General features: G+C 46.9%; 1 protein-coding gene across 4 annotated transcripts in view; it reads left to right on the forward strand.

Annotated features, from left to right (window-relative positions):
• The first annotated feature begins 1,292 nt into the window (after nucleotides 1-1,292).
• The window catches only part of LOC131910033 (guanine nucleotide-binding protein G(s) subunit alpha), a 51,165-nt gene continuing 28,866 nt past the window's right edge, over nucleotides 1,293-23,591 (forward strand). For 2 of the 4 annotated variants that reach the window (XM_059262033.1, XM_059262034.1), the window contains exons 1-2: nucleotides 1,293-2,687; nucleotides 2,742-3,681. In XM_059262033.1, coding sequence (XP_059118016.1) covers nucleotides 1,293-2,687; nucleotides 2,742-3,681 — 2,335 coding nt within the window. Of the gene's footprint in view, nucleotides 3,682-3,896; nucleotides 4,172-23,591 lie in introns of those variants that run through there. The other 2 variants (XM_059262035.1, XM_059262032.1) reach the window with 2 other exon arrangements.

A 23,591-nucleotide genomic window follows, 5' to 3' on the forward strand; every position in this document is an offset into this window, starting at 1 on the left:
TCCCCAGAAGGCAGAAGTCCGAGGCATGCTCTAGGTAGGGGGTCTTCCGGTAAGCCCCACACCCCCTCCCCTATCTGCGCGGCCGCCGCAGCGGCATCCACAGTACCGCGTAGGGGTCTTTGCTTGATTTTTTCCGCAGTGCACCGCCGAGACCCTTATTTCTACTGCGTCACCATCCACATAAACAAAACGAGCTTTGACTGCGTCACGCTAAATCGCTACTGAGAACCCCCATCCCGAAGTGTAATAGGGAAGGGGGACGTTGAAGGGATTTACCAGAGCTATCCTCCACAAACAGCAAACAAAATAAATAAATAAATAAATAAAAATAAATAAATAAATAAATAAAACTGCCCCGGAGCATTTTAAAAAACAAATTGTGTGTTTGCATTTGGGAGCCTCTCATCCTTCGCCACTTCGCCGCCCTTCCGGTGGGCTCACGACCACCTGTCGCATTTGTATGCACGCGCCTCTACCCCTTCACATGTATCTTAAAGGCTCCTTTTCCCGACTTGGAGCTGAATATGGGTAATTGCTCGAGTCTGGGGTCTTCAGATAAGGAGTTTGCCGCATACTGGGGTAATCTGGGGTGATGGAGCCCTCCTGCAGTCCCTCCTCCCCTCGCGAAGAATCAGATGGGGCGGGAGGGTTTCTGCTCCTGTACTCAGACAGACCAATGCCCACGTCTTACGTCACGTGTCCCAGCAACGCGCACGGGAGCGCGCGCTCGCACTGGCCAAGAGAAAAGCGAGCAAGAGAGACTCAGAATCAGTCCGGGAGAGGAGAGGAAGGAGGAAGGAGCTGAGCGTCCCTACGAGGCCTGCGCTCATCAGCCCCCTTACCCAAAGTCGGGAATGGCCGGCACTGGGAGCCAGCTCCCGGAGCCGGCTCAGTACTGAGACCGGCGTCCTCTGGCGGCAGAGAAACAGTTTTGCTTACGATTTTCGAGACGAATCGGCACGCTCCTAATTGCCAAGAAGGCGGGGCTAAACTATAAAAAAGTACGAAGAAGAAAGAGAAAAGTCCTTCGCGTGACTGGCCGACTGCAGCCCGAATGGGTAAGGGTGACTAGGAAGGCTCCAGACTCTTATCAGCAAGAAATGAGCTGCTTCAGCCATGATTTTACACTTTAGCCCCTGAGCATCCGTCCTTACAACTGTTGGAAACTGAGGCTGCAAAACTTTTCAGCCTATACTTGAATATTTAAAAAAAAATTTTTTTTTCACCCTAGTTTGGCTGGGTGCTCCGTCTTACGGGGCCCCAAATTTATTTTGAAAAACCGCCACCCTGTTATGGGCATGCGCAACTGCCTCCACGGCAACAATATGCCAGGACAACCAAATATCCCCGCTGAAGTCGGGGAGCAGCCCGAGCAAGAACCTTTGGAGGCCCCAGGGGCAGCTGCCCCCGGTGCTGGGCCTGGCCCAGCCGAAGAAATGGAGACCGAACCGACTGACAATGAGCCCATCTCCGACGAGACTGGCGATGAGGTCTGTGGACCCCCTGAAGTCTCCAGATCTGATGTCCAGGGCGTCAGCCAGGCCGTCGAGGAAGTCCGAGTGGGTGGAGACTACAGCCCTCCTCCGGAGGAAGCCATGCCATTTGAGACCACACAGCCCAACCTCGGAGATTTCTGGCCCGTCCTGGAGCAGTCTGGAACATCTGGGACCCAAGCAGGCCTCAAAACCTTCAACCCAGCGCTTTTGGAGCCCGGGACCCCCAGTGGTGCGAACCCAGGCCTGGGAACCTACAGCCCCCCACCAGAAGAAGCTATGCCATTTGAGTTCAACGAACCTGCCCAGGAAGGTGGTAGCCAGTCGCCCTTGCAATTCCCGATCCTTGCTCCAGGAGGTCCGGAAGCAGAGGTCCTCAGAGCACTTCCCGCGGAGCCCGGGAACTTCAGATTTGCAAATGCTAGCTTCCGAGATGACTACGGCCCTCCACCTGAAGAGTCCGTGCCATTTGGGCTCGATGGAGAAGAATTTGGGGGCGATAGCCCACCCCCAGAGCTCCCCCGAGTCATGCGACAAATCAGCATTGGCGGCGAGTTCCCGTCAGTCGCGGTCCCGAGTGCGCTCAGCCTCGCTCCCGGCGAGAACGCGCCTCCCCTCTTGGTCCACAGCGCCATTGACAGACCGTTCAGCGAGGCTATCAGATCTCCTCCCAACTTCGCATGCGACACCCCCCCGATGGAGATCTCCAGACCCCTGCTTGAGATTGGCAGAGCCTCCGCTGGGGTCGACGACGACACCACTGTCAATATGGACGGCCCCCCAATCGCAAGTGATGGCCCGCCCATCGAAGTCTCCGGAGCCCCAGATAAGAGCGAGCACGCAGAGAGACCCCCAGTTGAGCGAGAAGCAGCCGAGATGGAAGGAAGCCCTACCACCGCAGCTGCGGTGGAAGGAGAAGTCCCTTCTCCGGAGAGAAGAGACGGATCCTTCACCCAGCCAGAAGCCATGGATCCCAGCCCAGTACCTGATGCCCGAGCCGTCGTCACCGAACCTGACGCAGCCACCAGCGGATCTCCTCCGGCCACAGCAACACCCGCGGATCTCCAAGCCGATCCTGAAGAACTCGGAGAAGCCCCTGCAGTCCGCGCAGATCCTGACGGAGGGGCAGCCCCGGTCGCCCCAACCACCCCTGCCGAGTCTGAAGGCAGCGGAGAGCCAGCCGCGGAGCCAGCCGTGGAGCCAGCCGTGGAGCCAGCCGTGGAGCCAGCCGTGGAGCCAGCAGGCGAGCCAGTCTCCTCCGAGGCAGTCCCTGCCGCCAAGGCCGAGTCTGCCTCCGGGGCAGCCCCCGACACCCAGGTGGAGCCCGCAGTCGCGGCAGCCTCTGCCACATCGGCGGAGCCTGCCGCCCGGGCAGCCCCCGTTACCCCTCCGGAGCCCGCTCCCCGGCCAATCCCCACTGCCAGAGCTCACCCAGCTGCGGGGGCAGTCCCTGGCGCCCCAGCGATGTCATCCTCCGCTAGGGCAGCTGCCGCTAGGGCAGCCTATGCAGGTCCTCTGGTCTGGGGAGCCAGGTCACTCTCGGCTACTCCCGCGGCCCGGGCATGCCTCCCTGCCCGCGCAGCTGCCGCCGCCCGGGCAGCCTCCGCTGCCCGGGCAGTTGCTGCCGGCCACTCGATCGCTGAAGCCCGGGCCATGTCTATCCGGGGATTCCCTCCTGCCCCAAGCAGAGCCCATCTTAGACCCCCCAGCCCCGAGATCCAGGTGGCTGACCCGCCTACTCCGCGGCCTGGTCCGAGGCCGGCTGCCTGGCCCGACAAGTATGAGCGTGGCCGAAGCGGCTTCAGGTACGAGGAGGCGTCGTCCGTCATCTGTGAGATCGACTCCTCTAGTGATGAGTCGGAAGAAGGGGCCAACGGCTGCTTCCAGTGGCTTCTGCGGCGAAACCGCCGCCCCGGCCAGCTCCGGCGCCACTCGGTCGGGTGCAACCCAGTCCGCAACTTCTTCATCCGAACCTTCGGAAGCTGCTTCGGTCTATCCGAGAGATCCCGTTCCCTCAGCCCCGGGAAGGTCAAGGATCCTTTCGAGGAGAGGCGCAAACAGATGCGCAAAGAAGCCATTGAGATGCGAGAGCGGATGCGCGCAGACAAGAAACGCAGCAAGGCCATCGACAAGCAACTGGAGGAGGAGAAGATGGACTACATGTGTACGCACCGCCTGCTGCTTCTAGGTAATGCGGCAGCTTCTGCCACTGGGCAGTAGGGCCGCCCCGGGCGCCCGGGGAGGGGGTGGCAGGGCCTTCCGGTGGGGCTTGGGCCTTGACCACGGGAGGAGGGGTCCGGAAACCCTGTTAGAAGTTCCAGGGAGGGACCCCAACTCTGCCCGGGGTGGGGGGGGAGAGGGGATTTTTGGAGGGTTCGGGTGGCCGAAGTATATGCCCTCCAGGGAGAAAAGTGGTGCCGAGCCACACTGAGGGTCGTTACCGGCCGGAGGCCAGCGCCAGCGCCAGCGGTCGTAGGCTGGACAGGCGGGGGCGTGAGGTGAGCCAGGAACTGCTGGGGAGGGCCCTTCGGGGCTCCCCCGGCTCGATTGTTCGTGACCGCGGTGGGCTAGGGCCATCGGGGTGCGCGCCCCCGCCTCGCCTGGCACGGCTGCTTCGACTCAGACAGCTTGTTGTTAGTGTGTGTTGGTGTCCATTTTCTGTGTTCGCCTGTGCATGACATGCTCAGTGTGTCCCAGTTTCCATCCCTGGCACCTTCAATGTACCCGCCGATTGTGTATTTGTACTCTGAAATGGGCTGTCTTGTGATTTGCGCCATGGCGCGAGCAAAACTTTCCGTATTGGCACACTCAGTGGTACCTGTGCGTGGACTCTCTGCATCTAGCAGAGGGAAAAACGCGCAGGGAAAGGTGGTGGGGCATCCTGGGTAATCTGCTGGGCCGCTGGCCCGGGGGAGTGGGGCCGCAGCCGCGAGCCTCCATAACCTTTTTCCCCTGTATGTTTTTCTCTCTTTTTTCCTTTGCGCTAAGCATTTCCTCACTTCTCAATACGTACGTCAAACCCTCCCGCCTTAACGGTTGAAAAACCAGACACTCAGGTATCTGGGGCTTTGGGGTTATTCATAACATCTGTATTTTGTATTCTGCACACACACACACACACACACACACACACACACACACACAGGGCCCACCTGGGGGGAGGGACAGGGGGGAGGAGGAGGGAGGGGGACACTTTAGCCCTGTTGGCAAGGCCACATTGTAAACACACGGGGTTGATTTCAAGGGGGTGGGCGTGGCTGGGTTTAAAAAATACATGAAATAATTTTCTTCTTAGCGAAGAGCCCGAGGTAAGCCAATCACTTACATTTTTACAGCCTATGGTAGGAGGGGCCTGGTTTTAAAAGGTTGGGAGTTGTGTTGGGAGTGCAATGTTGCCTTTGTATTTTAATTGCAATTAAAATAAACAAAAATAAATAATCTGAGTGCATACTGAATGTGTGGACAATGCATGGGAACCTGGAACTATTACTTGTGAGCTGTGTAAATGTTCGCATGTGAATCTTTTTCAAGCAGCTTTAGCTGAGGGACAGAGGATGGAAGGTAAGATCTTCTCTAAATTAGTTTGGGGTTAAAAAAATAAAGATTTTAGGATGAAGATTAAACAAGCGTTATGCCAGCCAGATGGGTGCCTTTGGAAGCCCTCATCTCCCCACCTCATCTGTTCAACTCGCTCCCTAGCTCTCCATGTCCCCTCCTCTCGCCAAGACCCCTCCCCTCATTCCACAGCCAGAGTCCCTCCTCCCTCCAGACTTCTCATCTCCAACCTGAGGCATTCATTCTTCTTGCCAGATTAATCAAAACAGCAATTAACAATGGTCTGGATCTGTGGCTTAAATAAAATCTTCATGAGTGAATCTCTACGATTATTTTATTTCATTCTCTAAGACCTGTCAAGGGATCTCAGGATCACAGTTTCTGAGGCTGTGCTACATTTGTCTATTAAATATTTGATAATCTGTGACCGTATTTATTAAAGACATTGATGATGTGACTGTGATGTTGTGATGTGCCTCCCAAAAATCATGATTTTAGATGGGATGGTCATTTTGTTTACGCCTACGTGGGGAAATACTGGTATCATTCAATCAAACACACGAAAAGGGGAAGTAGGTTTCAATTTCAAATGTCCCTGTTACATGAAAAGTATAGTACCTTACATGACAAAGTTCTGGTCTCATTGAAGGCTCATTTCCATACTTTAGGAAGCTGACCTATGAGGGGGTGGGGGGAGACAAATGTCTGCAGATAGAAGGCTGTGCACTTCTGAATACAGTATGCCTTAACATCCTGGGGCCTCCGTTGCCTCGTTTGAAAAACAAAGCTTTCCTAAGAAATTTTCATTAAAGTGCCCTCCAGCACCAGGATGTGGGTCTTCTGTCTAGCCCCCACCCCAATGCAGGGAGAAGGGATGGAAGCTTATACTATCCATTAATGCAGTTCTCTGCACCAACCCCATGTCTGGGGCCAGGTTTTTTCAGAATAATAGAAGCTTCCCTTGCTTTCCTAGATTTTTTTTTTTTTCTAGAGGGCATAATTAAACCAAAACAGAAGCACATTTGTTGGGGTACCTCAGTACTGACCTGCCTGCGCTTTGTGGGTATCAGCCATTATATATTTTTTGGATGCAGCGTCATCCAGAGCTGGCCAGGCTGCTCAGCCTTGGCCTAGGCCTCGTCTGAGTCTGAACTAAGACGGCCATCGCTCCCTGCTTCGGGAGACTGCAGCAGTTCTGTGTGTCAAAGCAGGCTGCAGTTCCCTCCAGGCTGGTGTCACTTTGCTAAAGTGACAAGACAGGGATTATATCCTGGTCCCTGTTACTGACTGGGGAAGGGGAGAAATAGAAGGGAAGGATTTATTCACATTTACAAGACTTTTTTCTAACTCTCTAGCTCCACCGTGTTAAATAAGGCATCCGTGCCTTACAGCCCCTGAAAATACAGATCAAATGACCATCCTAAAGCATGCCTCTTCACCTGTCACACGTAGGTTCATCTGTTGCTTAAAAAAAAGAAAAAAAGAAAAAAAAAGTGCTTTTCTGTGTGCATATTTTGTTTTTATTGCCCAAATATCATATTGCTAGAATTATTTTTTTAAAGGTAGATGATAGATAGAAAAATAAAAGTAATTTAATAAAAATTCTATAATGTCTGGAGAGCTGAGTTTTTTTAAAGTAACCTAATCACAGACTGTTTCCATGTTTCTGTTAGTTTAAAATAATTTTGTAGGTTAGACCTTTTTTCTTTCTTTTTAAAACCTCCTTTAGTTATTATTCCTTGAGTTGCAACGGGGCTACTGAATGAGAAATTTTTAGTATCTCCTGCCTTTATTACAATTGTGTAGGTAAACACTATACATAATATAATCACTCTGTAGTGATACCTTATTTATATAGTGAATCACAATTAATTGTATAATAATTTATTTGGCTGCCAAGTGGTAGAATACTGCACTGCATCTCAGCATGTGAAATGCTTTTTTTTAAAAAAAAAATGCAGCCATTTTTTTCTAAATTCAGTATGCTTCCACAGAACTGTTTGCCGTGGGAAGAGCATAGCTTATTGCCCCCCCCCCAATTTTTTACTTTTTTTTTTTTTTTTTTGCCTTTCCCTGCCTCCCAGTAACATACATATTTTGCAGAGGCCCTTTAAGAAATTTCTATTTCTCTCAAAAACATTTTTTTTCCTAAATGGGTAATTTTATTTTTAACTTGCTCATACGATTTATCATGAAAAGGTGGTATGAAGCATAGAGAATTGGGACTATCTCCTACCTATATGTCCCTTCCTGATCTGAAAAGGGTAGGGGAAAACTCAATGCTCTCAACATCATTAGTGGCCAGTGATGATGATGGAGACATGCTCTAATTACATTTTGCATTTTTAAAAGTATTCTGTCTAGTCTTTTAATGCTTTGCAACAGTTCTGGGCAATAAAAACACTACAGCAACCCATTTCATAAGCATATCCATCAACCCACAGGGATTAAATGTTAGGGACTTTTTTTTTTTTTTTTTTTTTTTCCTACCAAAGGTTGCAAGGTGAGTATGTGAAAAACTCAGGCCTCGAGTTCTGAGGTGCTACCTCTCACCAAGCCCATCAAAAGCTTCTACATGGTTTCCTCAAAACTGAGGGCATGACTATTGTGAGCACTCCATGTGATCTTCAGATCCCTTGTTTAATGACAGGTGTCTAACCGCCTGCTGCTTTCTGAATTCTAGCCAGGCCCTGGCAGATCACTGACTGTAACTGCCTACCGAGTGAGCATGAAATGGATGCTGTCCATTTAAGGGAGCCATTGCTGTGGAGGGTTAATACCCACATTTGCTTCATCTTACCCCCCCCCCCAAAAAAAACTAGAATGCTTTTTTTCCCCTTTCTTTTTTGTTAATAATGTAGGTTTTCCTTTATATATATCTTTTCTGAGAAAAATCTCCCAATACTTTTCTTTAGCAGGGTTCAAGCTTATAACAACATCAACATTAGTAACAACAACAGCAATTATCATTAATTAATAACGATATGCTTATTAATCACTATTTAATATTAATAATATTGTTATTAATTAATAATAACAATGTGATGCCCTTGCTTTTATAGATACATTTCTGAATGGGCAATGCTACAGTATACAGAATTCTGGCAAAAGGATTACAGGGTCCCAAATACCTTTCTCTTCCTGATTTTTTAAAAGTAATCCTTATTTTTAGTTCATAGCTGAGTCCCATTTTTCCATTTATCAAGAATCTATGCATGATTTTGAAAAGCATTTGTTTTGTTTTATGTTAATTCAGGAAAGTTGTATTAAACAAACTTTTTTTTTTTTTAAGAAGATAGCCTAATTGATTAAAATTGAAAGCCCCAGTGCTAGGCACACCCCCTTGTTTTTTAAAATCAATTCCTCCTTGAAATAAAATGTACTCACTCCCTTCCTAGCAAAACTATAGCTTTTCAAATGTCTCTTTGCCTTTCAGGAGACACACAAGTAGCAAATGAAAATTAGTTTCTGAACTTTTTTTTTAACCTATGACACAGGTTAAATGCATTTTCCCCCTCTCAGGGTTTTAATGAAATTAAAGTTAGTATGTTTTTTGTTTTGTTTTGGGTTTTTTTTTTTGTTGTTGTTGTTTGGTTTTGTTTTTGCTTTTTTGAAATAAAACTTCACAGAAGGGCCAAAGGGAGGAGACTTAAGAGCAGTGAGCAATGGACTCCATTGTCTATGGGCCTCCCAGCAACACATGGGATCTGGTCCTGACACCCACCTTGGCAAGTTCTTTAGTGCACTGGATGGAATGCAGCCTTTGTTAACCACCACATCCCTAGGCTGACCTCTGGACCCCTGACCTAGGATCAAGCTCTCTAGAGGGAATGAGAAGAAAATGGGTCGGGTCTTTCTTTTGTAATTTCAGATGAAGACTCTTTGAGGTCTTTATGCAGCTTAAGAATACTAGTGGGTAGTCTACAAAGCTGGCTGCGGAGGGGATGGGTGGGTGTTAGTTTCCAAAGAAGAGGACTTTTTCTTAATTCCCCAAAAGAAGAGCTAGATCCTCAAGGAAGCTTCTTATTGGCTGCAAGTCCAGTGTGTTTCCAGTGCCAGAGCCCCTAAATGTTGAGTTTACAACTTCTTTTCCCCCTTTCTCTATTTCAAGTGAGGTTTTATTTTTTGTATATTCTCAATGAGAGATTAACTCAAGCCTAGGCATGCTGTGCTTCCAGCTTCTACATTTCATAGTTCCCTCTTTGTACAGGATTTGCAAACACAAGTCAACTCACGCAATAGACACATGATACCTTGCCAAATTTAGCATTATATGGTAATGTGGCAGAAGAGGAAGAAAAAGACCCGAGAGGGTCACATTTTCCCCCTATCCTGAACAAGTATCATCTCTCATTCCTGCTCACCCTTCCTCCCCACCCTCCTGTCATTAGCGACCTGTGTATAAATTAATTCAGTACTGTTACTTAGCACAGGGGTCAGAATGTGGTTATTTTACATGCAAAAAAAGTGTCTTTAGTTTCCCTCCCAGTAACCAGATCACTGCTGAAGCAGACCGGCTGGTGGGGCAGGAAGAGGACAAGACTCCCCAAGAAAGAGGTAAGGACCCCCCCCCCCCATGTTAACTTTTCAATTATTGTCAACTATCGCAGGCTTGAATGCTTTGGTCTCTGACAAGTTAGAATTATTGGAAGTGTTTTGCATGTGCCACACTGGAAGCTGTAACCAAGGAGGAGCATCAGGCAAGTGATTTGTGACAGAGCAACGAACACTGAGGAAGTGTGCTTCTGTTGTACTTAGAGGTAAAATCCCAGAATTCATTGCAGAGTGATCCATTAAAGCTCAGGAGAACTCAGGAGTATTTTGACTTGAAGAGTCCTGCCCACCAACATTGCACCTTACTAAATTTTAATAATTCAATTTGGGACGAGGAGAGAGGTATCAAAATAATATAAATTGTTATATAATTTAAATTTTGATGTCAGTCAGCGTTTTTGACACTGTCACACACATTTTGTGTGGGGGACAGATTAAGTGCTTGAGAGTTCATCTAATGAGTCGATAACGCACGCAAAGGAAAAAGCTCACGTACCTACCTTCTCAGGGGGTCACAGTCGAGCTTGCTCACTGCCACTGCTGAGGGAGTGGGACTTCTGAAGATGGCATCAGAACAGTCAGCTGGAGCCTCTCTCCTGACTTGCTGGCTCTGGCCTGTCCCTTCTGTCTAAAGATCTGACTACCTCTCTCCTGTTCCCTAAGCGACTAGTTTGCCCTCTCGTCAAACTGGTCGCTAATGTGTAAACAACTATGAAGACATTCTTACAGGTAACCCACACACAGGTAAGTCCAAAACTGGATTTTCTTTAAACAAATGTCAACAGTAATGGTCACAATGACACACAAAACCCAGAGCTAGGCACAGATATGAGTCTGGGACCCCAGAGCGGCAAAGTAAATGGGAGCAAGTGTCCTGCAGCTTACCTGGTGGACATGTGGAGTCTCCTAGGCACCTGAGACTCATCTCTCAGGTCTGAACCCTAGCTCCTAAGGCAGTAAAAGTCGCTTACCAGTCTCATTGGTACCAAACAAAACAGAAATGACTTCCCCTTACCCTTCAAAGGATAAAGGGTCAAGAGAGTAGCTGGCATTACTGGGGTACATAGGTGCCGAGGATCATTCAAACACATCCTTTCAAAACAGCATTATCTTCAATCTATAATTATATCTATAATTATAATCTATAATTATATATGGTTATCCCATGTGTCCAAAGGGCTAGGACCAAAGCTCATAGGGCTACTTCTTAGGAAAGGCAGAGCTGATTTGCAATCAGTCCCTTAAGTTGTTGTTTGTTGTTGCTATTGTTGTTTTTAGCATGTGTGGGAAGTGTAGGTCTTAACTCCTTGCATTTGCACTGTGAATGGCTCTACTGGGCCCGGTGTAGTCTCACATAGCTTATCAATAAAATCACAGGTGTCATGCAGGGGCCTCCTGCCCACTATCCCCTCAAATAAGAATTTTTCAGTGGCTGGCTTTAGGAAAGTCCAGAGACAGTAAATGTGGGTTGATATTTCAGGCGGCCACTAGATGGTGAGACAGTCTAAGCAAAAGAAGGTGGTGGGTCTGTATTGTGGGTGAGAAAGGACAGGGGGAGCCAGTGAGGTGGGGGGAGTCCTGCTTTACTTTCATACTGCCCCCACCCCAAAGATGAGGCCCATAAGGGCCCCAAAAGTTTAGTCAGACCCACATTTTTTGTATTTTAAGCAGTGACTTACTCTTTTAAGCTATGCACTGAGATTTCAGGAACATTTAAAAGGGATTTGTTAACTGAGGAGTCCTCTGAGCAACTCAATTAACATTTTGCCATGACAGGGGCCCCATTCTATGCACTGTAGGATGTTTCTGAGCATCTCTGATATCTAATATCAGACACACGCACTATCACCATCACTGCCACCAGCCACTACACACATTCCACACACACACCTCACTGCTACCAGCATAATACCTTACTACCACCACCACACACAGAGATGCCCCACTACTACCAACACACACACACATACACACACACACACACACACACACCCTATCACCACCACCACCTACAGCCACTACTACACACATTCCACACACCATACTCCATTGCTATCAACAGAACACCTCATTACCACCTCCACACACAGATATTCCACTATTATCAATACATACACACACACACACACACACTCACACACACTACTACCACCACCTCCCCACACATAAGTATGAAAACCCAGAACTCTCCAGTCACTACCAAATGTCACTCAAGGTTGAGAGCTGCTGCTTAGACATCCATACCTAATCCTGGGAAAGCTAGACATATACATGGCATAACTTGTATACCTACAAACAAATCCTATGAAGAAAAGTTCTCCCTCTACTAACCAGTCAGCAATGTGCAAACTAATTCTGGTGGTCTGCGTTGTTGGATTAGAAGCAGTTTCCACAAATCTCCCAAGAATGACCCCTAGATGACCCTGAAGAGAAGAGAAGAGGGAATTATTCCAGGCAAACAAACAAGGAATTGGTCTAGGACTCTGATAACCCATGGGCAGCCAGTACCAGGGCATGCATAGACTTTTAACCCTTAACCATCACACATAGGGTTCTTTAGGTTGCGTTCACTGGCATCATGTCAGCCTTACTACCTCTGTCTGGTGTACACTAGTAAATTCTCTTAAAGATCTTCTAGAAAGAAAACAATGATGCCAATAGAAGAAACCGACCAAAGACATTTCCTGGTAAAACATATTGTACTTGGTCTTTGATAAAACTGTTGATACCTCTCCATCTACAAGTAGCATCTATACCCATATCTACCTAATAGAATGAGGGTCAGTTGTCACTTTATTTGACCCGACTCACCAACATGCACCTTGCCTCTCTCTCTTTGGCAGCTGGTGATTGAATCCAGGGTTTCATGCCATGTTGTCTCTGGATTGCACTCCCATAAAACTTTTTAAAAACAAAGACTTCTCCCACCTTTTTCCCCCACTTAAAGAACCTAAGATTTTCATACCTCAAAGTTAGCTAGCTGGGTAAGGGTCATCGGTGAAAACAGATTGGTGGTTGGAGCAGTTAGATGCTGGTCGTGTCAGGTGGGAAAGTATCATCTGAAATCAAAACTTTCTGCAGACGCCTGAGTGTTCCAGGTTCTGCTAACTGAAGTGCCCCTAACCAGGAAAAACTTCTCACTGCCTAATCCTAGAAGTGACTCAGGGAAAAACCTCAGAATGTTGATTTTGAGATTTTGCCTGGGACCAAGTACAACATCTTTCCAAGGAAATGCTTAGAAGACTCAGGGCAGAACCCAAAATCCAATGCCAGACGTTAGGGGGAAATTTTTTAAAGTTGGGTAGCCAAAAAACTCTGGGCTATATATACTTTAGCAGTCATGTGACTTCATTTTCTTTCCTTTTAGCCATTAGAAGGAAAACACAACCATTTTGTTTTGTCAAACAGATATGCAAGTGAGGATTTAAGACGAACACTTAAGAGGGATCCCTCTTTCTATGGGAATATTTGGAAATTTTCCAACGAGACTCCATGTTGTCACATTCCCCATGTTGTCTCAATGGAGAAGAGAGTGTGATAATTGGGGGGTGGGAATGGTGGGCAGAGAAGCTCCAACTTTTGAAGAGGGTCCTGGGATGATGGAGAGAGCACTGGCTTAGGCATGGGGGGTGGGGGGCGGTTATTGGGACCTTCGTTGATTCTCTGGCACTTGATTTTAGGATTCCATGTACTTGCCAAGTGTTAGAAAAGCTAACAATGGAGTCGAAGTACTGACAAGGCTTCGAGTTGACCTGAAGTTCTGCCGTGGTCAAAGAGGGACCAAATTTGATGAGTTGTTTAAGAGGAAGGCCAGAAACTTCCCATGTCCACCTTGATGTATATAAAGTATTACAAAGGTGGGAAGGCGGGGTACAGACCAGAAACTCATACTTATGCAGCAGACAAATCTAATACTTGTAGTCAAGGCTCACCCCAAAACTCAAGGTAATAGGAAGCAAACACCTTCACCCCAGACTCTGGTGAGATCACATGTTAAGGAGGCTCCCAGTGAGGAGTGGGATTTCCAGGGAAGAGAAGTAAAGGCCAGCATGACTGCCTTAGGAGAGAAGGGAGCCCATCTCATTAGCATCTCAAGTTCACAGAGCTCAGAATCCAGGGAAGGAAATAAAACCCTAAGGAACTTTGCCTGTCTGCCCTCTTCCCATTCTCTCTCCCTCTCTTTTTATTTCCCTACTTTATTTTTCTTTCTTTTTTCAGATTTTTTTTTTTAAAGTAGGATCTTTTGTGTAGGGGGACCATTCCTGAGCCAGAATTTATAAAATACACATTTATTTTAAAAGAAAGAAAGGCGAACACCCACTATTTAGGGCTGGGAAGTAGAAAAAAGTTAACAAAGCAAAGCTGTTCAGAACTGGCTGGCAGATGGCGCTCGGCTTTTACAATTGAGAGCCTGGCTTCATAAAACTCACGCCTGCGCCTGCGCCTGCCTCAGGCGGCACTGTGAGGGCCCCTCCCTTCACCTTCCCAGGAATGCAGTCCCGCCTCAGGCCTAGGAATATATATTTTTTAAGGTTTTCAGTTCAGCAATTGATATCTGGGGACAAGTATCTCCACTTTGGGAGCTTTGTAGACCTTAGGCAGATCAGAAAGATAAAAGACAATGGGGTGCAAACAGGCAGCCTCCACTTTCCAGGGCTTTGATCTCTTCATTGACAGTGCAGAGCCCTTGTTCTGCCAGGAGCCAGTTCTGAGACCCTGGGCCCATCTTTTTGTCCCTTTGGATCCCAGTTTTTTTCCTCTGGGAAAAAGGGGGCGGGGTCTTTCTCACTTTAGAATTTTTTAATTCTCTTAAGAAAAGTTTAAGGTAGAAGAGGTTTGTCATAACCCCTAGGCATCACACATACGCACTTTTGAATGTGTCCTTACCAAAATGGCAAATGGTGTAGGAAAAACATCTTAGACTACCTTTTGTCCTTTAACAAATGACTAATTATTTCTGGGTCCCCACACCTGGAAACCACTTGCGTAGCAGCAGAGTTCAGAAGTTCTTCCTTTACCATCCAGTTGAAGGCTAGGAAAGATACAGGCATAGGCTTCTAGGAGAAATCCAAGGAGCCTCCCTGGAGGAAAGGACACTTTAGTCACTGTGGTCCCTGGTTTCCAAGGACAGTACCTTTGCACTTACTTTGATGCTGCTGTCCTGTTTGCTCCACAGCAGCTGACGAAGGCCACATGGACTTCGCAGGCAGGGGCCACAGGCTTCTCTGCTAGGAACTTACCCCTTCCCCACTAAGGCCGGCCTTAGTGCTCCATCCTGACCGGCTTCCTCCTCTATTGCTTTCTAAAATGCAACAGTCAGAGGAACAAAATAAAAAGTATTAATTGAGGCAAACATTTCCCCTTCTCTGCTACTCAAAATTGTCTTTTCAAACTTTACTATTGCATTCTTCCCTCTTGCCTAGTGTTTCTTTTCTTTTCCTTTAGATTTTAAAGACTTTTCCTGATCCCTTACCCCTGTCCCCAGGGCTTCTGATATGTGACCCTCAAGGTCGGCAGTGGGCTGTTAGCCCCACCCCTCCCTGAGTATTAGAGTAGCTATGCTATATGGCTTTAGGTGAGCAGCCCCCTTCTAGCACTTTCTTTGGGCCAGCAGAGTTTCTACCCACCAGAGGTCAGCAAAGAGCTCTGAATAGCTGGGTCTGCTTGCAAATGCGGGACCTGGTAGAATTCTCTAGATCAAACGTAGAAAACAGCCCCACATTTCAAGGGTGTCCTTGGGTGGAGTGCCATCCTGTCTTGGATCCCTGGGGGCTTAGTTTGAACACCATTGAAGCCACTCTGTGCTTTAGAGGGGGACATCGTTTTTTTTTTTTCTGTTGTTATTTGATGAGTTTCTTTGGCAGCACCACTCCAAACACACAAATTCTCCCCTTATCAGGGACCGCAACCTCCTAGAGCCCTGAGGCTGTTTTCGGGACAGAATGCCCACTTGCACGTCCAGCAAGACTGAAAACCCACCTCCCCGCCCCCACGCTTGGCCTGGCCCCTTTTCTTTAGGTGTGTTCCCACCCCACCCCTTATCCTACTTCGATTTTATTTCTTATCTCTGGCTCCTCCCCCAGATGTGCAGCTAGTGTTTTCAGGGGTTTGATTTGGCTGCCCCTACCCAAGCACACAAAGACGCCAGTTCCCACATTCTGTCACTTCTCCACAGATCCTTGACTTAATTGAGCCTTTTCACTCTAGTAGGGAAGGGGGGAAAGAACAGGGATTTCTCTCACCTCCTCCCTTCTCTCTCTCTTTTCCGAGCATTTTAAGTCCCAGGGTCCTTGAGAACCACTTATAAGTTAAGATCAACTCCCTAGGCCAGTTCTTTATTGTTGGGGGTGAGACGAAAAGAAGGAGAGAGAGAGGTACAAAGGGAGAGAGAAAAATAAGTGCAGAAATGAAATAAGAAAACCAAAGTCAAGGCAAGGGATAGAAAAAAGAAAATAGAAGGGTTTTAAGTAATAATAGCTGCCCAAGCTGGGATAGACAGCTGACTGCTGAGGGCTGGCTGGGCTTAACAGAGGAGGAGGAGGAGGAGGAGGAGGAGGAGGAGGAGGAGGAGGAGGAGGAGGAGGAGTAAGAGGAGGAGGAGGAGGGAAGGGGGGCTGAGGAGTGTGGCCAGACTTTAGGATCCACTTGGGAAAGCAGGGGACCAGGAGGCTGCTAGAAGAGGCAGGATGGAACCACCATGGTCCTCTGAGATCTGGCCATGGCTTCTCCTTCCCAACAGGCCCCATTTGCTTTCTTCAAAGTTTCTTACCTGAACCGAAATGATTTTGTTTAATTTTGAAGTTAGGATTACCCCTCCTACACCCCTCCCACCACAACTTGATTTTCCAAGAGTTTCCACATGCTTTACCCACTCAGTGGTTTTGTTTTATTTTGTTTTAAGCAATCTGGCACACCGCAGACCTTTTTGTCAAAAGCAGAAAAACAAAACAAAACAAACAAACAAAAAAACCCACCCTACCTTTGTGAGTCCTTTGATTTAATAATTACCCAGAACAAAGCCAGGGCAAACCTAAGGTTAAACACGAACACTTTGTACATTAAGTATACATTTCAGAAATCAAGGAAATCCTGAGAGGTTTACAGGTTGATATCCTCAAGAACTTGGCTCCAGCTAGGTCCCATATAGGCATTGTTATCTACCTTTTTCCCCTTCCTTCCTCCCTTCCGTTCTTTCTTCCACCCCACCACCCCGCTTTGAAAAACAACTTTTATTCTCTTGGGGTACCTTCAGTTGAGAGGGAAAAGAATTCTCTCCAGTGAGGAAGAGTAAGGGGGGGGAGGGGTAGGTTACACCAGAGGAGACAGGACCAGATTGATGGCTGTGTGCTGGGGTCAGGGCACAGGCTGGGAGACACCATAGTCAGATACAAGTCAAGAGAACACAGCTTTAGCTTCCTGGCTGCAGGGAGGAAAAGATTCCGTCTGCTGCCTCTCTGTCCTGTGCTTTATTCACTAGGTCAAGTCTAAAAAAAAAAAAAAAAAAAACAAAAAATAAAAAATCCTACACAAATCCTGTCCCAGCTGGTCGTGCTAGGCCCCTGTTCTTCTACATTTGGGCCTTTAGATTGAAGCAGAGCCATGGAGAGGGAGGAACTCCCAGGCTAACTCTGCTGAGCTCCTTCTCACGGTTCAGATCCCCCCACCAGGAAAAGTTCTTGATCCTCCCCAACGAGTGCCAAGAGTTAGAAATGTGTTGCTAATTGATTTGAGCTGAATTTGTATTGCTTTGAGACTTAACAAAATGGCTTGGGGTGGGGTGGGGGGGTGCACAATTGCTGTTCTAATAGCCCAGAGAAGGAACTCACCACAAGTATGCTCATACAATGAGCCTTCTGTGACATTTTAGAATCACTGGAGTGGGGGGGTGTCACAGTGGTTCTTTAGGAAGGAAAGAAGGAAGATTGGTGGGAAGCGTTGAATGGAAATTTAGCATAAAATTGACACGCCTGGTTTAGGAAGGGAGTCGCTTCAGCGTGGTTCCAAATGAAAACAGCTGTCACAAGTTAATTTTTCACGTTTTTGACCATTGGCAGAGCCCAGGTTTACTCATATGAAGACTATGTTCACCTTGGCAAAGAACATGGGAAACTATCTAGTCTGCTATACACATGAACCCATTTTCTCTCATTGATAAATTGCTCCCAAATTTTCAGTCACCTTGTATGTCAAATGTTGTTCCCTTTCTGCTCATCTAGTAGCCTTACTATGCACGCAGTAGCTGCCCACGTGTCTACCACGCCTCTCAAGAGGATGAGTCCTTCCCGGGTCGGGTCGGTGAGTCTGCCTTGATTTGGGCATTTTTATTCATTCATTCATTCAATCATTCAATAGACATACAATGAAAGCTTGATATGTGCCCTTCCCTGTGGGGAAGTCAGTCATCTAAGACATGGTTGCTCCCCTTAATGGCCCTGTGATTAAAAACAGACACAGGAATTGGACAATGGAGGTAATTTCTGTGAAGGCATTCTGTGAGAATAGATGTAGCTGCTCACAGATGAGGAGAGATAACTAAACTGTAGAAAACCCAGAAGAAGTTGTCTTCTTGGGTCAAAATAAACATCTGCATCTAGACATTCACAGCACAACCAACCATTCCTATTTCCATGCCAACTTGAGGCTGAGGATTTATGTGTAGGCAGTTGTGACTGAAGCGCCTGTTGTCACAGGGTAAACCTTAGTGTTGATACCTTGTCCGTCACAGTACCAGAAGAGGTCTTTTGGTAGGAGGTGAAGTCTAGAGAGTCACAGCCATGCTGAGGGTGTAGGCTTAGGTCCAGAAGGTGCTAGGTCATGTATGGTACTAAATACTACCTTTAGCCAGCTCTCACTTTAAATTTCTGCTTGATGTGGACCAAAGTATACCTTTCAGGGTGGAAATTCTCTCAGGGAGTGGGCTCAAAATTCTTCCACTCAACCTTAAAATATTCTGTCTATGTTAAAGAGTGCTATTTAGCTGTTAGGATGGGGAAATAGTTATGATTTGTAGCCAGAGATTCTAGAGTATTTTCATACTGGTCACAACCCTCTGTCCTCTATTTTATTTAAAATCCTCCATCTTATTCCTGGCCTGTCCTCCATCTTAGTTCTGATCCACCATTTTAGATCCTGGCCTGCCCTCCATCTTAGCTCTGATCCACCTTCTTACATCCTGGCCTGCCCTCCATCTTAGCTGTGATCCACCATTTTAGATTCTGGCCTGCCCTCCATCTTAGCTGTGATCCACCATTTTAGATTCTGGCCTGCCCTCCATCTTAGCTGTGATCCACCATTTTAGTTCCTGCCTGCCCTCCATCTTAGCTGTGATCCACCATTTTAGATCCTGGCCTCCATTTTAGCTCCAGCTCTCCATCTTAGAGCCTGGACTTAAGGCCTATTTTCCCTGGTCCCTAAAACAATAGAAAGTCTATATTCAAATACTGTCATTAATTCTGTAGAATGAAGAATATCTAGAATTTGTTTTCAGCTTTCCTTTCACAAACACTTATAGGCTAGCTACATATCTCCCTTGGAACAGTATATCTTAATCTATAGGTCTCTAATGTTCAGCCTGGGTAGGCTACATATATACATATATGCATCTTTAATACATATATGTATGCATACAGTTTGTTTTTATTAGAAATAAGCAAGTTCTTATGGATAACTGAACTGAAGGAATTCTTTAAAGAATTTTCTATAATAAACAAAATTCAGGTTTATAAAATTCTAAACTTTGATTTCTCTTTTTAAATCTCCATACTTCAAAGAGAACTGAAACAGGGATGCCTGGATTTCTCATTCTGGGTGTTCAGGGATGAGCTCACAGTGAATTTGAGAGGTGGGGATTTGGCCCAGGCCTCCTTACAGACCTACAGGTGGCTGTGTTCTGTTCAGTTAATCCCATTAGCTGCCAAAGGCTTATAAGGTTACTGTTTAGGGACATTTGCATCTTAATAAAGAGTTCTGTGAGGCCACAATGAGGAAAGAGTCACATTTTTAAAGGACACTGAGGAGGACAGGGAGGCCAATTTCGGCCATCATTCCCTGTTTACCTGACTCTCACTCTTCCCTGCTGGGGACTGCAACTGCCCAGCAGCCTCCAGTGCAGCAAACAGGTTTTCCTGTCTCCTGTGAGCCCAGGATGTGGAAACTCCTGTACCCCCATACCTCCAGGGCAGTATGGTATATTGGTAGTGTAGTTACTTTGCTTTCTTTAAACGAGAAATAGAAGGTGCAGGGCATAGAGAGGGGAACAAGAAATGAGACTGGGCCAGGAAACAAGCCACAAAACAGCCTCATTGTTGGCATGCTTCGTGACTGGCCTCCTGGCTGTGTGGTTACAGCCGGAGGACAACCTGGTGCTTAGTGGCACAGGTTGATTGCACACCTTAGCCTCGAGTCACTCAGAGCTGTATTAACAAATAATGATTCAACTGAGGGAGGCATGGATTGCCATTCTGTCTTGCGAGATACTAGCATACTCTCCAGAAAGCCAGAAGCCTGCCAATTAAGCTCCCTAGTGTCACTTAAATGGGCCTTTCTGAGATGTATGATATTTAAGAAAAAGAAATTAAGCTTAATTTTGAAAGCTCCTGACATGTGAGTTTCTTTATAGTGTAAGTAGTTGAAGGCTAGGATGAATATTATGAATCCCACCCATAATGTATGTTTGAATATCTGTCAGCTTCTAGCAGCTGAGAGAGCTCAGCATCTTTCAGGGTAAGGCTCTTTTGTTTTTTTTGTTGTTTTTGTTTTTGTTTTTAATGTCACCTACCTGCAATGTGCCTTGCTTGAAGCTCTGTGATGGTTAATAGGACAAGAATAACATTGTCACAAGATGAGACACTATTGCAGAAAGAGCCTTCAGGAGCCCAGTGTCCACAACACATAGAAATGACCCTCCCTGCAGCTGGGTGACACTCAGCTAGGAACAGGGTGATTAATTATGCGTGTAAGTTACAGCATTATTGCAAGCCTGCAGCAGGAAGGCTGGCAACAATAGAGCACACACTCACGCTTTCCTTCTAGCATTAAAGGTGTTTGGATTTTATCTTCCCTGATCAAACTTCTACACTTCCTTTAAATAGCTTCCTCTTGTCCCTTAGCTAAGGCAACAGGGAGAATCAGCTTCTGAGTTGGGAAAACTGTGAGTCCTGACAATGACAGGTGACAGGGTGCAAAGGCAGAGATGGCCGCAGACACGACCCCCCCCCCCCCATGAAAAATGGCCTTTCAGGCACTTTGCAGCAGACACAGTCTGGCTCAAAACATGGATTTTTTTTCTCCCCACCCTCCCAAGGTTAGGATTTTACTTAGAACTCTCAGCTACCAGCTGAAATTGCCCTCACCAAAGGGGCTGATTTCAGGCCGAGAGAGGAGCACTTTAGTAAATGAGAAAAAGGGATAAAGTTGTGAGGAGGCTTACTACAGCAGCAGAAAAAAACAAAAAACAAAAAAAACCAGCCATTTCCCTGACAGCTCTTTAATTATGATGAAAGAACGAGATGTTTTCAGTTTTCTATAGAGAAGTTTTGCAGAAGGGGGAAGGAAGAGACCTCTGAAATGGACAGGGGCTGCTGGGGTTTGGAGAGCAGACAGCTGTCACCCCCGAGTGATAGAAGCCCTTGATGGAGAGAATCTCAGCCCTTCCCTGCAGGCCATGCAACTCCAGGCAAATCTTCACCATCTTGCTTTATTTTACTAGGAGGGTTGTGAAAGGAAGGGCCCAAAGGGCAAAGCCAAGCCAACCACCTGCTAGGTGCTGGCTTCTCTCTTTGCCTCCTTAGGATGAGATGAGATTTTAGCCCTCAGGCTGATCCTCCTGGCTGGTGCTTTGCTTCAGTGGCCAGAAGGCTTTTCAAGTGGTCTGCCACATATCCACTGTTGAAAACTATGTTTTCCTTAAGGTCAGTGTCTAGGTTAGATGTGCCATTCCAGTAGACACGGAAGGGCCTTAGAACTGGAGGGACACAGAGCCATCAGACCCAGAGATAGGAATCCCTGTGGCAGAGGCCATGTCGTAGGGCTGGGGGGGAGTCACGGACCCAGATGTTGAGCCTGTGTTCAGGTCAGGCAAGAATCAGAAAGGCCCACTGTTTCCCATCCCACCTCTGGCCTTATCTCTAACCCTCGCATGATCTTAAGCAAAGGAACATTACTCGGCTTGCTCCAAGCTCCCCAAAGCACTCTGGCATGGTTCAGAAGAGAAATAAAAGTGAATTCTAAATGCTTTCTTAGAGATGGAAAGAGTCTCAGCATCTGGGAATGGGGAAGTAAGAGGAAAAAGGAGTAAAACGCACACATCCGAGGTTAGCTGTGAGATCCCTGGAGATAAAAGCAGCAGGCACACACAAGCAGAAATGCAAGGTGCACTGTTTGCACCGGCCCTGCTCCCCCTGCTTTCGGGCTCCGTTGTGGCGTGTAACATAAAATGCAGGCTGCTTGGGAGGCAGAGAGCAGAAGACAGGGTCTGCGCTCTCATCTCAGCTGCCTGTGTGTAATCATTACATACACAGTGTCTGCTAGAAGGAATGTCGCTTCTGAGAGGGACCCCAGCCTTGAATCTAGCGCCGATAGCTTTGCTTCATTTCCCACCTGACTCCAGGATACACGCCATGCAGTCACTTCCCCCAAGCAATTTATGACCCCCTCCTCAGGCCCCTACTCCCCTCACTCAGCTGACATGCTGTTACAGACACTGATAATTTTGATGATTATTAGCCGGCAGCTGACAATGAACCGGCAAGGACTTAGGGCTTTGTGGTAGGTAAATTACGGGCATTCACAAATAAAACCACTTTGTTTTCTACAGTCGGAGGATGAACAGGCAGATTGCCACATCTGCAGCATCCTCTGGGAGGAGGGGGAGTCTTGGAGTGGTAAGGGGCACCTCGGGGATGCAGAACCTGCTTCACCAGACCAACTGCAGTCTCCCAGCTGAGCCAAGTCCAAGCAGGGAATTGGTTCTTGACACCATGCAGGGCCACTGCCTGCAACAGAGAGCGGGAACAGCAATCTCTCTGATTTTAGTGGGTCCATATTGGGGAAAACACTTGAAAAAAATAATAGATAGATCCTATTTTGTTTCGTTTCTTCCTTTTCTATTTGTAAAGCAATATTTGGGGAGCCAGAAGAAAGATAACAAGGACAAGATCCCAATTTATCGTTCTGCATGCTTAGATATTTTATTTTAGAATGATTATAATTTGGAGGACAAAAAAAATCCCAGATACCTCAGATATAGCGGTACCCAGCTTAGGGGGCAGAAAAAGCCTGTTAGGAGGTTGGCATTTTCAGTGTCAGAATAAGGAAAGTATTGGAGATAAAGGAAGTATTCTGTCCCCCTTTAACAATAAGCAGGTACTTTGGAAAGAGAAAACATGGAGGTTTTTTAGAAATACTGAGGTCATGAGATCCTAATGATGTCTGAAGGACTGGTCTCATTCCTCATGTCAGAATCAATGTTGGCAGATGGTTCTTCATTTACATTTTATAGACACTGGAATAAAGGAAAGCTGCTGGCCTTGTTCCAGCTGCAGCCTCACCCAGCCCCGTGGACAGGCCCACCAGAAAGCCATTCTTCCTCTCATCTGTGTAGCTGGCTCTGGGGAATTTTGAGTCATTTGGCAGAACCTAAACACCCAGGTTTTCCTTGCTAGAAATAATTAGCACTTGCCACTGTCCCTACAGCTTCCATTGTCCATTCCTGTCCTGTTCTGCTGGCCTTTCTGACTTGAGTTTTTGTCTTCTTGACACCAAGGCATCCTACCAATCTGGTAGAAAGTTCAATTGTGAAAAATTATCTGGCTAAGAAAGCAGGCAATCAGTTTGCCTGAATATTTGTGCTGATCAGCACCACCTTAATTTTTAGGAAACATATCCTGGAAGCCGAGGAAAGGGCGCTTACACATGAACAAGAGGTGGGAGGCTCTTGTCTTCTCTATGGTAGGCATTTGAAGACTCCTGCAGAGAGAAGTTGGGGTGAGG

The sequence above is a fragment of the Peromyscus eremicus genome, chromosome 4 (assembly GCF_949786415.1).
Source record: "Peromyscus eremicus chromosome 4, PerEre_H2_v1, whole genome shotgun sequence".
Classification (NCBI taxonomy): domain Eukaryota; kingdom Metazoa; phylum Chordata; class Mammalia; order Rodentia; family Cricetidae; genus Peromyscus; species Peromyscus eremicus.